Here is a 15624-nt window from a genome sequence, read left to right as displayed (position 1 = left end):
ATAGAATTGTGAGGAGACATAGATCTGGGGAAGAGTATAAATCAATTTCTAGAGTGTTGAAAGTTCCCAAGAGCAAAGTGAGCTCCATCATTAGGAAATGGAAAGAATATGGAACTACCCAGCCTCTTCCTAGAGCCGGCCCTCCGACCAAACTGAGCAACCGGGCAAGAAGGACCTTGGTCAGGGAGGTGACTAATAACCCAATGACCACTCTGACAGAACTTCAGAGTTCCTTGGCTGAGATGGGAGAACCTGCCGGAAGAACAACAGTCTCTGCAGCACTTCACATATCGAGGCTTTATGGGAGATTGGCCAGATGAAAGCCACTCCTGAGAAAAAGGCACATGACAGCATCCCTGGAGTTTGCAAAGAGGCACGTGAAACACTCAGAGCATGAAAGATTCAAAATGGTTACAGTCAAATTGACATTGAGAGCAAAAGATTCCATGGTCTGATGAGATGGAAATTTAACTCTTTGGCCTGAATGCAAAGCACTACGTCTGGTGGAAACTGAGCACCGCTTACCACCCATCTAACACCATCCCTACCGTGAAACATGGTGGTGGCAGCATTATGCTATGGGGATGCTTTTCAGTGGCAGGGACTGGGAGACATATTAGGATAGAGGGAACAATGAAAGGAGCCAAATACAGGCAAATCCTTGAGGAGAACCTGCTTCAGAGTGCAAAAGATCTTAGACTGCGGTGAAGATTTACGTTCCAACAGGACAATGACCCCAAGCATACAGCCAAAGCAACACTGGAATGGCTTCAGAACATGAACATTAAAGACCTTGAGTGGTCCAGCCAAAGCCCAGACTTGAGTCCCATTGAGAATCTGTGGAAAGACATGAAGATTGCTGTTCACCGACGCTCCCCATCCAACTTGACAGAGCTTCAGCAAATCTGCATGGAAGAATGGGAAAAAGTCCCCAAATCCAGATGTGTAAGACATACCCAAGAAGACTCGAAGCTGTAATTGCTGCCAAAGACGCTTCTATGAAATACTGACTTAGGGGGTTGAATACTTATGTAAATTATACATTTCTGTATTTCCTTTTTAATTATTTTGTAAAAGTTTCTAAATAAAAAATTCCACTTTGACCTTGTGGGGTATTACGTGTAGATTAGTGACAAAATAAATCTAAATTTAAACCATTTTAAATTCAGGCTGAAACACAACAAAATGTGAAAAAGCCAAGGGGTGTGAATACTTTCTGAAGGTGCTGTAGCTTGTCTACAACGGAGTCAAGATGAGCTGTTAAAAAGATTGCAATGTCCTTCAGACAATCCACCCTTCCTTCCTTCTGTCAGTCAATCAGACAATAGGTTCATCAAGGTTTTTTGGGGGGGTTTTTTCCCCATACTCCTTTGAGGTGGCTCAACGGATCGTTTTGGGCATGATGATGCATGGTATTGATCCGCAAAATGGAATGGAGCCTTTTTAATTCCCATCCAAATGGTGAGATAAATTAGCTAATTAACTAAAAAGTAATCTATGTTTGTATGTGCACACATATTTGTATCTCACGAGATGTTCCGTTGTGTAATTTAAACTCTTAATTACCCTCGCCAGAGGAGAGGGTATTGCAACCCTAAGATCCTTAACACCCTTTCAAACCCCTGAAACAACCAAGACCCTTTATATCCTTTAGAACCAAAGTCCCTTTAAGACCCCCAGGACCATTTGAGACATTTTTAGAATCAGAAGACCCCTTAAGACCTCTAAGACCCTCTTTATCACATAATGCAGCCGAACTACGACCACCCACCCTCCATCAGGAGACGAGCGTCTGTCCCACTTGGGACAATTCATTAATAAATATGATTGCAGATATGAGGCTCATCGAGGAGTTGGCACGGAAATCAAATGCAGGACAAAGATATTAAGAGATATCAATACACCTTTATATGAATTACAAGGGCCAGAACTAGGCCAAATCAAGATAGGATTTGAACCTGGGATCCCAGCATTAAGGGCTAAGTCACAGTTGTTTTGTATGCGGCACCAAGTTTTGTATGACTCGAACCGGTCCAAACCGGATGGGTGTTTTTTAGGACACACCATCTCCTTACTGAATGGCCGTTTTACACGTGTGCCATTATTATACATTACAATGTTCCATTATTACACGTGTGGTGCGGCTACGCTGCTGATGCAGCACCCTCCCACCAAATGTAGGTTAGGGCAGCAATTTGTAATTTATTCAAGTTGCCGAGGATAACCCACCTTCATTTAATGAAAGACATCGTGGGATCTTTAACCTACGACCAGTCCTGGAACACGGCTCCCCCGGCTCAACATCCCGAACCACCTCCATGCGTAACACGAGGGTGACATTTATGGCTGGGTAGAGATTCAAATCCAGGCTCGGCAGCTTAAAGGTGATTGCCCATACCTCTAGGGCGTACGCCTTCCTGCCAGCTGAAGAATTAAGCACGCAGATGAGAAGACTAAACAGTCCTACCCAAAAAAGAAGGGGAAACACACGCTGTCGGAACACAGTGAAAATAATAAAAGTGTCACCCCCATGAGTTGTGTTTGATTGACCTGAATTTGAAATACCAGTTCCACATGAAATGTGATTTGCAATGTTCCATTCCTCGAATGCCTTGCTTGGTGAATAAAAAAAACATACCAGAATAGATTCCTTCTCCGATAGCGCACGGCTCCTAGCGAGGAAGTGGCACAAGCCCAAAAAGATTTTGGTTTAATTTGTGATTTGTAAATTCATACAGGCAAATCACAACTAACACAGCCTTGAAATTGCAGAGAGTGCTGGAATACGACTGCGAAAACGCAAACCTGCCATGTCAATTACGAGAACATTGGCCCGCTGAAAGCAGGCAGTGCTTCACGTCAGTTAAAAGCCATCGCTTCCACTCACAGCATTAGCACCACAGCATTAGCACCACTGATGAGGTCGATTAACATCCAAAAACACTGCCCGATTCCTGTTTACTTTCTGGACAAATACAGGAAGTCTGCCAGTTAAAAGAAAATAACTGTGTGCCCCCACATCTCGCGCCAATCAATTTTTTAAATCCTTATCATGAAATATAAAAAAAGCTTATTAAGGGCCAATTAAAGCCTATATGTTTGACTAAAATGCATCTACTACAAATTTTATAGTCATAAATTCCTTTCTGACAGATTCATAAAAAAATCATCCAATAGAAATGTCATATATGAGTCAATAAAAAACGTTTTGTCTGACAGGATGGTACAAAGAAGGTAGCACACTTACCTTTTGTGCCATCTAGTCTGGGTATTATTCCTGACCCTGACTCTAAACTGTTGGATTGATGCATCACGGGCAGGGAATTGTATTGTAGCGTGCCGCCCTTCGGATGGAAGGTGTCATGTCTGCTGGCATTAGTTGGAGGATGTTAAATATCCCTCAGTGTCTTTCATGAGGAGTCGGTGAATGATCACGGGCACCCTTTTGGGAGTACCACCGGTAACATGTAACCCAGTGCTACCTGCCGTAGTGCCGTATGGTCAGGGAGCCAACGGCCATTCAGTAAGGAGATGGTGTGTCCTAAAAAAACACCCATCCGGTTTGGACCGGTTCGAGTCATACAAAAGATTTTTTTAATGTTACGTCCTGCTTCCTTGCTTAAAAAGGAAAGAGCACGGACAATCCCCATCGGTTGGCATCCATGGGGAGGAGTAAATTCCTCTTGAGAAAATGCCCCGCTGAGTACGGTGAGAAAAGCGGCGCCATTGTTATGACGTATCTGGTACCCAGAGTATCCCGGGAAGTGACGTTAGCGACGGCACGTCCCCCAAGCTCAGTGGCTGTGTTAAGCGTTTGTCTCGTCAGTATGTCCGTGTGTGTGTCAGCTGCTGAGCTTGGGGGACGTGCCGTCACTGCGAAAGACCAAAAATTGTCTTTCAATCATGACAAATCTCACACTCTCATTATCTCTCCCTGAAAGGACCGTCTAGCAACCCCCCTACTTTCTTCACAATCCTCTTGAGAAAATTCAGTCATTCAAACTCCTGGGTCTCACATCAGCCATAATCTTTCTTGGGCACAAACCACATTTCAAAATTGGCATCGAAAGCCAGCTGCCGACTGGGCATCATCCATCACACAAAGTCTTTGTTCGCAAACCTGAACTCCTATGTGTTTCATCGGAGTCACTTCGCTTCGCCATCGCAGACACATCGGTGGCCTCTCTGTCTTCTACGTCCTCTTTTTTGGTCTTACGCCATCCTCTGCTCTCCTCCACTAATTTGTTACTCTTTTTTCCCACCTGTGGAATCAACTTCCACGTCTTCTTCAATCTCATCCATCCCTCCAGGTCTTCAAGACAGCTGCTGATCGCCATCTCAGATCATCCCCAATCCTAAACCATGATCTTTTCTACCCTCATTATTCCCACACAAATCCCTCCTCCTTCCAATTTCCCAGTTTTCTCACCTTAGAGTTTCCTTCTGCATCCATCTCGTCCACCCCATGCATATGTGTTTTGCATTCTGTTTTTGTCTGTTAGGTACAGTTTTGTCTGTCACTATACTAGCTCTTCCACGAACCTCGACTATGTAAACAAACAAACTAATAAGCAACGACAGATACATTCGAAGTACATCGCTCCCATGCCATATAAATAAATAACATACCCGCCAGCCCGGCGATGCCACCATGCAGCACATAGAGACGGTATTTATTGGGAGGGAAAGGTGTACAATAATTGATTGATTAATTGCGTAATTAAAATAAATAAATAATATTAAAATAATTAATTTCTTAATCAATTGGCTAATAGCATACCTAAAACACAAGTGCTTCATCCGAAGCTGCAACTTTTTGAAAATTAATCAAACAATTAATCGAAAAAAACAAATAATTAATTGATTCATTGATTAATCAATAAATAAATAATCGATTAATCGATTAATTGATTAATCATTAAATCTAAAATATCCTTTATAGCCAAATCACTTGTTCACTATCTTGTCCGAATAACAGCTTCCTAGCTCAAAAGATGCATGAGGTATTGCCCAGATGATAAAGAACCACCTTTCGAGGCCATTTTTCCCCGCAGAGCAGGGATTGGCCTTTTCGGGCGTCGTGGCCACCGTTTTGAAGCAGTGTTTTATGGCCGGATGCCCTTCCTGCCGCCAACCCTGTTAGTCGCCTCTTGCGACACACAGGGAATTACCAGTCAACTGGTACTCAATTTGCCGACCTAGAGGATCTCTGAGAATGGCCAGAGAGATGTCCACTTTAACAAGCAAATGATCAGATGAACCGATTGGAGCAGAGGAACAACAGCAGACATTTGCAGGAAAATTAGTCATAACCAAGTCAAGAAGAGGTTATGCTCCGTTGATTGAGATCCGGGTCAGGAAGTTGACAGATTGTGTCAGTCCCAATGAGTCGCAGAAGTAAGAGAGTGAAAGGCCCTCAGAATCAGCTTCATCGCGGGAGATACCAATGATTCTAAAAGCCTTGGTTTCTACAGCATGAAGCCAAGCTAGGTGTGAGGCAGGAGCACCAGCCCAGAGGGGAGAGCAGTATTCCATTGAGCTACGGATGAAAGCTTTGTATGTCGTGAGATGCTCAGTAGTGCCAAGAAAGGACTTCACACGATGGAAGATTCCCAGTCAGCGACTGGCTTTGCAAGCCAGTTTGTAAATGTGATTTTCCCAGGAAAGATCATGGCAGATATTGACACCAAAAAGCTTGAGTGACAGAATTGATTGGAGAGGATTGTTGAGAAAGTAGAATGGGGGTTTTTTCCAGACGGTATTTTCGGAGAGACATAGTGAGAGTGTGACAGTGTGAGATTTGTCGAGATTGAAAGACATGTTCCACTTGTTTGACCAATTTGTGATTTTATCCAGGTCTGCAGAGAGTGAAGAGGCTGCAGCCTGCCGATCTGGGGGTTGAGATATGGAGCGGCAGAGAGTGGAGTCATCAGCAAAGAGATAGAGAGGATTTCTCAGAGAGATCATTGATGAAGACCAGAAAAAGCACAGGGCCCAAAACACTGCCTTGGGGAACTCTAGCCTGTACTGGAAGGGGAGATGAGAGAAACCCATTCAGGGCAACCGGAGCGGAAGTCCATGAGCCATGCGTGGAGATTTCCATGGACAGAATAAGAGGAGAGTTTGGTGAGCAGGGCCGGCTGCCAGGCCATCTCGAAGGCACAAGATATGTCAGGGGAGACATTTCTGATTTCTTGTTTGGCGTTGAGGATCTCCATCCATTGTTGAGACAGCAGAAGCAGCATGTCCAGAGTAGAGTGGCCTGGTCTGAATCCAAATTGATGATCAGAGATCATGCCATGGAGAAGAGGAAGGATTTAATATCATTTAATACAACATATAAACAAAAAGTGGGGGCGGAGGGGAAGCCGTAGCCAGAGGTACTCATGGGGTTTGGGATGTGTAAGAGCTGAGAGTGAGAAATTGAGTTTCTAATGTACAGTGAAACTGCACCACCAGGACGAGGCTCAGGTCTATCATACCGGAGGAGCGAGTACCCAGCGAGAGATACTAAAGAGTCAGACACATCTTGAAGGAGGAAAGTTTCTGTTAAGCAGATCAAGTCTGGATTGTCAGAAGCAACCTGTATGGAGAGATCAATCAGGTTTGAGCGAAGGTCCCGGATGTTTGAGGTCCATACCATTAATGAGGAGAGAGGGGGAGCATCGGGTACAGGACAGGGGAGGGGAGGGGTAGGGTCAGATGAAGGATGAGAGGGGGAGGTAGGGAGAGCATTTGATAGTGTGTCAGAGATTACAGAAGAGTTACAAGAAAGGGAAGGATGAGGAGGATGAAAGGTTTGATGGTGATGGGATGAGGCACAGTGAGGGGTTGTTTGAGGGGGGGGGGGGCAGAGGAAAGTAGAAGGTTGGGGAGGTGGAGGTATGAGATAGAAGGGAGACAAAGTGGGGAAGAGGCAGCTTTGAGGAGGAGGGGGGAGAATTGGAGAGGGATGGTAGGGGGGGAGATTTGAAGGGGAGGGGTTGGGGGGGAGATTTGAAGGGGAGGGGTTGGGGTGAAGTTTTGAATGGGAGGGGCGAGGGGGGAGTTTAGGAGAGGAGGGGCAAGGGGGGAGATTTGGAGGGGAGGGGAAAGGGGGGAGCTTAGAAAGTGGATGATTAATGAAAGACGAACATTTATAACAAATTGGGTTTATTGTGATTTTCAAGTGAGCGATCCGTTTAAGAACGATGGAGGAGGGGTTGAATGAAGATGAGTTTAGAGCATGTAGTGAGGAAGAATTGTAAGAGATTGAATATTTTTTTGAAGTGGAATGAGTTGAAGAGGGAATTGAAAAAAGCCTTTTAAATAAGAAGAAAACCAGCGTGTTGTAATATACCACTGAATAAAACACTGCAGGGGACTTTAAGTCTGGTTTGTGAGTAGCAACCTGTATGGAGAGATCATTCAGGTTTGAGCGAAGGCCTCGGTTGTTTGAGGTCCATACCGTTAATGAGGAGAGAGGGGGAGCATCAAGTACAAGAGAGGGGAGGATGGAGGAGAGATGGTGGGATTAGGAGGAGAACAAAAGTCTAGGTGTTGATGGGGTGTGGGACAGTGAGGCGTAATACGAGAGGGGGCAGGGGGAAGTAGAAGATTGGAGGAGGTGGAGGAAAGAGTTGGAAGAGAGAGGAAGTGGGGAGGGGGCAGCTTTGTGGAGTAGTTAAGAGGAAACTGTGAGGAAGAAGGGTGAGAGGGGAAAGTTCAAAGGGAGGGGTGAGGGGGAGATTTGAAGGGAGGGGTGAGGGGGTGAGTTGGGAGTTTTGAACGATTAATGAAAATCGAACATTTAATACAAACTGGATTTCTTGAGATTTTCAAGTCAGAGATACATTTGAAAATGTTCGAGGAGGGGTGGAATAAAGGTGAGTTTAGAGATTGGAGAAAGGAAGACCTGTACGAGATTGCATATTTTGAATCTGAATGATTGAAAGAGCGATTCGAAGACAGCCTTTTGAAAAGGAAGAAGAAGAGCGAGTTGTAATAGAAGAGAGTATGTAACACGGGAGAAAAAAGTTTAAACATTTTGAGAAAAAAAAAACGTGAACACTGTGGGTATTCGCTAAAATGAGGGCAGGGAGGCTAAGGGGGACGAGGAAATGCACACCATGTTCAGAAGGAGGACCAGAAGAACAGGAGATTGTATGTTCAATACAATATGTTCCAATAGCACATAATTAATAGACTGGAGTTTCTGCTACACGCACACACACACACACACACACACACACACACACACACACACACACACACACACACACACACACACACACACACACACACACACACACACACACACGCTGTATTATAGTGGGATTATTAAGCCTGGCGTTAGTTTAATGCTTAAGGTGGATAACGCTTGAAGCAGTTGGGCCACGCCACTTTCCTCCGGTCAGTTTTAATTGGCTGTCCAAATCTTCCTTGCAGCTGCATCTTTTGGGAAAGCGTGCATACTCACACCATCTTTGGTTGTACAGTGTTGCTCCAACCAGCCACGATGCATCTAGATGGCATTCTGAGTACTTTTTCAAAGTTCAGAGCGTGTGTAGGCCACAAGTCCCACAGCTAAACTATCCTAGAGATGACGTAGCGGGTCACGTGACATATGACGTAATAACATTGCCATTTTTTGGGGGGTCGGGGCCAATTGAGCCTCTTAGTTTCAAGATATTTATTCACGAAAAAAAACGATCAAGTGTTAAGTGAAGCCATATGTATTAATAAAACCAAACATTAATTTCTGTTTCTGTGGACTTTAAAGGTTGCATATCGGGGCCCAATAATATTTTGAGATATTGTGCTGTACATCATTTTTGGCCCCATCTCTCAGTGATGAAGAATCACTTTAAAAAGTAAAAAAATCCTCGGATCCAGATCCTGATCCGGATCTTCACCGAAATCAAATTGATTCGTCCTCATCACACACGCAGCCTCTCCGCCAAGTTTCGTGTGCAATCCGTCCACAACCTTTTGAGATATCCTGGCACAGACAAACAAACAGACAGAGATGGATTTGTTTTGACAAATACTTGGGCTACACAGTTTGCTGTTCCCATCTGAGCACTTAGATCATGATCCTGGGAAGCCAGATCCACATCCTATAATCGCATGTTGATCTACCCATTGTATCCTAATGCACTACTATCTGACAGTTTATAGTAGGGTCTGGAATGGAATCCCAGACCAGAAATATTAGAAACTAGCCGAAACCCGTGGAACATCCACGGAAGGGAGGATGTGGTGTATGGAAAGAGTGTACCATTATGGATGGCATAGAGGTTTTGCTTGTCCGAGTAAGAGTCAGGAAGAAAGATGAGAATGAAGAGTGCGCATATGAACAACGATCGCCGGCACAAATGCATGCTCTGGATTGTCCACTCAGTGGACGGCTTGCTTTCGCCTTCGCCTGTCCAATCAGCGGACGGCTTGCTTCGCCTTCGCCCAGCAGACGCCGATACGATGGCGTCGTAAGATGGCGTCGTATCGGCAGTTAATCGGATGCTTTTGGGGCCCAACGTCGGCTAATTCCGATTTTTCGAGTATGTCTGTACGTGATAAACAAAGAGCGCGGTTCGTAGATCGTAAATCCATGAGTGCCGTGGGCATCGGGTCACTGGGTGCGGCGTAAAAGGGATAACAAAGTCGAGTCCTTACGCTATTATTATATAGATTGATTATGCTACATCTGCACTGTCTCAGTAGACATATTCAATCAGGTTTGAACATGATGACGTTTGAGACGTGGACAAACATGAATGTAAAATTCATCGAGCACAATGACAGTTAAATATTTTCATAAAGGGTGACATTTGAGGGGAACATGTTTGAGATTATATTTCAGAATCAAATGGAACAAACGCTCAAAAAGTACTAATATATGGATATAAAAAGAAGAGGGACCACCCCTCGCTCCACGTGCAACTTGCAATAAGACCAAATACGTGTGGGTCACATTACCTTCCTTTGAAACCACAGGGATGTCCCACGGGCCTGGATTCTTCTCGACACCACACACCGCACCTTAGTGACGACTAGCAGGGATACCCGGCAATGTCCGGTCTATTTTTGATGGGTGCCTAAACACTTCCCTGCACCTACTAAGAAATGGGGTGGGGGATTATTTAATATTACCTTTCACATAGCTATAAAAGCTATTACAAAGGCGTACAACAGAGCGATTTAAGGAGAAAATCCCCAAACATACAACTTTTTATTTTCCTTTAAACAATCCCAGGCAATCACTGATGAGCCTCTAAAAGTTTGCCGAAGATTTATTCAGCCATATCTGAGAAAAATAGCGACACACGCACAGATACACATCGACACCTGGTAGGTCTCTGATCCATCTCCTGAAACCGACCCACGTGTGGAGATAGCACGTAAAAACAACTTACATGTACAGATACACACACACATATATATATATATATACGTATATATATATAAACACACACACACACACACATATACACGCACATACACATATACACACACATATACACACGTATATACACACATATATACACATATATACACACGTATACACACACACACACACACATAATATACACAAATATACACATATATACACACACACACATAAATACACACGTATACACACACACATATACACACACATAATATACACACGTATACACACACACATAATATACACAAATATACACATATATACACATATATACACATATATATATATATATACACACACACACACACACACACACACACACACACACACACACACACACACACACACACACACCTACCTCGTATAGTATTAGTATAGATTATGATTCCCCAGCTCCCATGTTTCACTGAAGCACCTTGTGGACGATGGCGCAGCACAAACCGACTGATCCATAACACTAACAGTGATTTGGCTACATGAAGTACACACCATCAGGACCGAAATCACCCCGACTAAATGTTTCATAACAACAAGTACAAGTCAATCGGCAGACACGTGGGGTGTTCAAAAGGTTCCCAGAACTACCTACTCACCAAATAGCCGGAGAAACGCAAACTTTTTCCTTTTAAAGAAATTCAACCTATTCGTAAGAAAATAAAAATTTCCCAAATTTATTAAATATTCGTTTAATGTATATTGAAAAAGAAAACAATATCGGTGTTTGTTGGGCTGCGAGCACCTCGTTCCAGGAACTTTTTGAACGACCCGACACTTTCACGTCGCTACATTCAAACAACGTTTGCGCAAACGCGCAGCAGCAGCAGCAGCAGCACCAGAATGCGGGCGGAAGTGCAGTGGAAACGACTCGTTCCGGTTCCGAGACAGAGCCGCGCGCTCTTACTTTATCAAAAGCAAAAGTTCGGATGATCAGGTGCGTCAAGGAGAACAAACAAATGATCGCAATCGGGCGTCACGTGTTCATGTAACTGTTAGAGGAAAAATTAAATATTTAACGATATTTTTTTTTTTAACCCCAAACACGGCCAGGACACGCGGGAGCGGCGGCTTCACCGGTCCGCGCGCAGCCCAGGTGATGCGGACGGCGGCACTCACTGTCCGCCATGATCGGCGCGCGGGCTTCAGTCTGGAGCTCATCGGACCGCGAGGGAGGAAGCGCGAGCAAGGGGAGAGCGAGCGCTCCGCTCGCGTACGAAGGCGAGATGATGCTGAGAACCGTAGGGAGGAGTCGGGGGCGGGGCGAGATGAGGATGATGATGATGATGATCGGAGGGCGGGGCCACTCCCTGCCGGGTGCTCAATGCTCATGTACCGGACGCGCTCTTTACGCATTATGATGCGCGTGTGCGCTATGCTTATCGCGGTGCCGAAATGGAGCTTACACCTCGCCAATTCGTGCAATCTTGCGCAGGCTTTTGCCTCCATGAGCAACCAATTGGTCTCCCCTGTACCCGACGACGAATTCCGCCCCCCACGGTTTAATAGCTGGACTGGTATACCGCTTCGTGCGTTTAATCGGGCGACCACGCCTCGATCCATTTTACTCCCACGGGTAAAAATTTGCAGAGTCTGATAGACGGCATTATGTCCAATCCGCATTTTGTCCACCGAGTGGTTGTCCGGTGCAAGCGGGTAGCTCGTTCACTGGTTTAAGGGACGAAGTAATTAATTCCCAAGGAAATTATACATCTTGACCACGGCTACGTCACAGATTTAAATAAACGTTTCCATATTTATTTATTTACCGTTAATAGACGCAATGCCGTAGAGCCTCAACACCTTTGCTCTAATGGTTCATGGAAGACCTCACTGATCCATTGGCCCCATTTTGGGAAGATGGGAACACAAAGTCGATCTCTTTGGCAGACAATACGAGAGGAAGTGTTACGTGGTCCTCCCGGTAACTACCTGGTCTTGGTGACCCCCGGACCGTGGGAGGGACCCCGCCAGAAAGATATATGGTTTATACGCTTTCGTAACGCAATCAATATGAATTCCGGTCAAGAAGAAACCCCACACCAAGGATCCGGAATAATCAATAATATATTCACTGAGCAATCAACAACCATCAACAATGCACAATCAATATTACAACCATGTGAACTCATCTACACAAACTCTAAGATGGCCATCTTAATCTTATACATTCCTCACGTGAGCCCCACTCCTGACTCCCTCCGTGGTCAATGTCTCTCCTCTCCGCACACGGGCGGTTGAACGAGCCCCGGGCGGACGTGCTCTAAACGTGCCGTCTCGGACTGGGGCCGCGGCTGCAGCGCACCTCCTTGCCAAGCCACGGGGCAAACCCAGCGCGGCGTCCAACGTGCGCGAGGCCCCAAGTGCGACTCTTACGCGTCCTTGTCGATGGGCAAAAACCCAGCGCGGCTTCCGACGCGAGCGAGGCCCAACGTGCGGACCCGTACGCGTCTTTGTAGACGGGGCAAAACCCAGCGCGGCTTCCGACGCGAGCGAGGCCCAACGTGCGGACCCGTACGCGTCTTTGTAGACGGGGCAAACTGTCCCGGACGCTTGGTTTCGTGCACGAACTCACAGTGACTGGACGTGTCCAAAGGTATTTACCGCCCAGGTAACTCCTCTCGCCAGACGTTTCGCAACGGCGCGTTTTCCGCGCAGCGTAAGGTCGATTCCCCCTTCTCGTCGTCGCGGGGCGAGGAAGAAGAAGCCTTCCTTTCCCTCGTGTCTTTTCTCCTCCGTTTCCCGTCACTTCCGCTTCCGGCCACTTCCGTTTCCTGCCACTCTTTCAGAAGGGCTCCTGACCCTCCAACCACAACAACTACACAACAACTTAATATACTACACACGGAAGCAAACACCTGCATGGTAATTCACATACATTCACATAAATATGTAACACTCCCCCCCTTCAAGAAAGAAAGTTTGAACCCAGCGAAAACTTTCTTTGCCGGCCAATTTGGAGAAATAAACCAGATAACTCAACCCCCCCACATTATCAATTCCCCCCGGGCACAGTTATCACTTAAAAATAAAGCCAGTTAAGCCACTCGATAGCACTTTTCCGGGAGGCCAAGCCGAGTATTCACTACATGGATGCCTTTAGGAACGCGGAGTTCACGGTTAGTCCGTGCAGGAAAGTTCTCTACATGGGCGCCTTGAGGAACGTGGAGTTCACGGTTAGTCCGTGCAGGAAAGTTCTCTACATGGGCGCCTTTAGGAACGGCGTTCACGGTTAATTCGTGTAGGAATCTTGGCTCGGCGGCTCCGCCGCCTTCAGTGCTTCAACTTCTCGGAACGTCCCTAATAATTAGGGTGGGACCACTGGTCCCTGTAGTCCCCTGAATACCGGTCTTCTTCTCGGCCACTACTTTGCCAATTCTTCCTTCGGGAGCGGCCGTAACTCAGGGAGCCTCCATAATAATATTGACTGCGGCCACCACCAAAACTACCGCCCAGTTGTCCTCTCCTGTAGACCTCTCGACGCCTACGAAATGCCTTCCCTACTGTTATGGTCCGACCCTCCAAATCCTTGCCATTCCAATTCTTCTCTGCCTCTCTGGCGTCTTTTGTGCTGGCAAACGTGACAAAGCCGAACCCTCTTGACTGTTGCGTTTCCCAGTCTCTTACCAACCGCACTTCCACCAGCGGCCCATATCTGTTGAAGACAGAGGTCAGAACTTCTTCCTCTGTTTTGAAGTTCAGTCCCCCTACAAATAACTTGGCACTTTTGTCACCATCCCGAGCTGGTGTGGTGTTATTTTCCCTGCTGGGCTCTTTCTCAACCCTCAGGTTACCATAAACTTGACCCCCGGCCAAATCATTCCCGAGAACCACAGATACACCCTCTACAGGAAACGTGGCTTGTAAACCGACGGTGACCGGTCCTGACACCAAATCGGACTCCAACTGGATGACCTGAAGGGGAGCACTAACACCGCCCCCGATCCCCTGTAAACGAACACTATCCCCCGTTGCCGTCTCCTCGGACCATGGCAAAATGCCTTCAAGCATTAAAGATTGATGGGCCCCTGTGCCTCTCAATATCCTAACCGGTCTCCGGTTAGTCGAGGCTCCATCCAGTGACACAAACCCCTCGGAAACAAATGGTTGGTAACCCTCTTGATGGCGATTTCTTACGCTAGCCATCGCATTCGGAGTTGTAATAGTCGGACTCCGCTCTGGGTTGTCCCTTTTCATGAGGTAACAACTGGACATCAAGTGTCCAGGTTTTTTGCAAAACGCGCAAGTAGGCCCGGAGGAAAAACTCGGGGTCTGCCTCGGGCCCCCCGAACTATAAGTTTGTCTTGGGCCCGCATCCCTCTGATTTCGAACCGGTGGGGTATCATAGTTGTCCCCATAATCATCTCGAGGCCGCCGCCATGTACGGTCGTTCTCCGCACCTGCTGTTCCCCACCTCCCCTGCGGAGATCTAGGCGAGGAGTTAGGTTCGTGGACCCCTATTCGGTGGGTTAAGGCATAATCATCTGCCATGGTGGCTGCGTCCCACAACTTTGGTACCTTCTTTTCCTGCAGGTACACTTTGATGTCCTCGTGGACACACTGCTGGAATTCCTCCACCAGGATCAAGTCCCGCAATGTCTCGAAGTCTTTCCCGACTCCTTTTGACTCACACCACCGATCAAACATGTTTTCTTTCACTCTGGCAAACTCCACATGGGTCTCACTCTCCCTCTTCCTGGCATTCCTGAATTTTTGCCTGTAAGCTTCCGGAACCAACTCATAGGCCTTGAGGATGTGCTTCTTCAGTACCTCATAATCTGCACATTGGTCCATTGGTAGCGCCGAATAAATTTCCTGAGCTTTCCCCACCAGCACACTTTGTACGAGTATGGTCCAGGCCTCCTCCGGCCAGTTTAATTGTCGAGCCACTTTCTCAAAGTGTGGGAAGAATTTCGCGACTTCCTTTTCACTGAACGGTGGAACCAGCCTCACATGTCTGCCCACATCCCAGGTTTTCTGGTGAGGTGTCGACCCCGTCAGCAAGGGTGGTGCCTCTCCCCGTTCTCTCATTAACTCCAGCTCCTTGACTTTGATTTCTTGCTGAAGCTCCATGTCACGTTCCTTTAATTCCCTTTCCGCTTTTCTCTCCTCTGCTTCGAGGTCCCTTGCAGCTCTCCTTTCCTCTGCTTGTTCCTTTTCTCTTCTTTCCTGGAGTTCTCTTTCCACTCTCCTTTCCTCTG

The 15624-nt window shown here is 46.5% G+C and overlaps 1 protein-coding gene across 1 annotated transcript in view; it reads right to left on the bottom strand.

Annotated features, from left to right (window-relative positions):
• The window catches only part of LOC137426721 (synaptotagmin-14), a 291083-nt gene extending 279485 nt beyond the window's left edge, over positions 1-11598 (bottom strand). Inside the window, exon 1 of the mRNA XM_068115533.2 lies at positions 11501-11598. Coding sequence (XP_067971634.2) covers positions 11501-11552 — 52 coding nt within the window. The 5' untranslated portion in view covers positions 11553-11598. The remainder of the gene's footprint in view (positions 1-11500) is intronic.
• Positions 11599-15624: the final 4026 nt, after the last annotated feature.

The sequence above is a fragment of the Myxine glutinosa genome, chromosome 5 (genome assembly GCF_964187855.1).
Source record: "Myxine glutinosa chromosome 5, kmMyxGlut1.1, whole genome shotgun sequence".
NCBI lineage: Eukaryota > Metazoa > Chordata > Myxini > Myxiniformes > Myxinidae > Myxine > Myxine glutinosa.
This window is presented reverse-complemented; position numbering and strand designations above follow the sequence as displayed.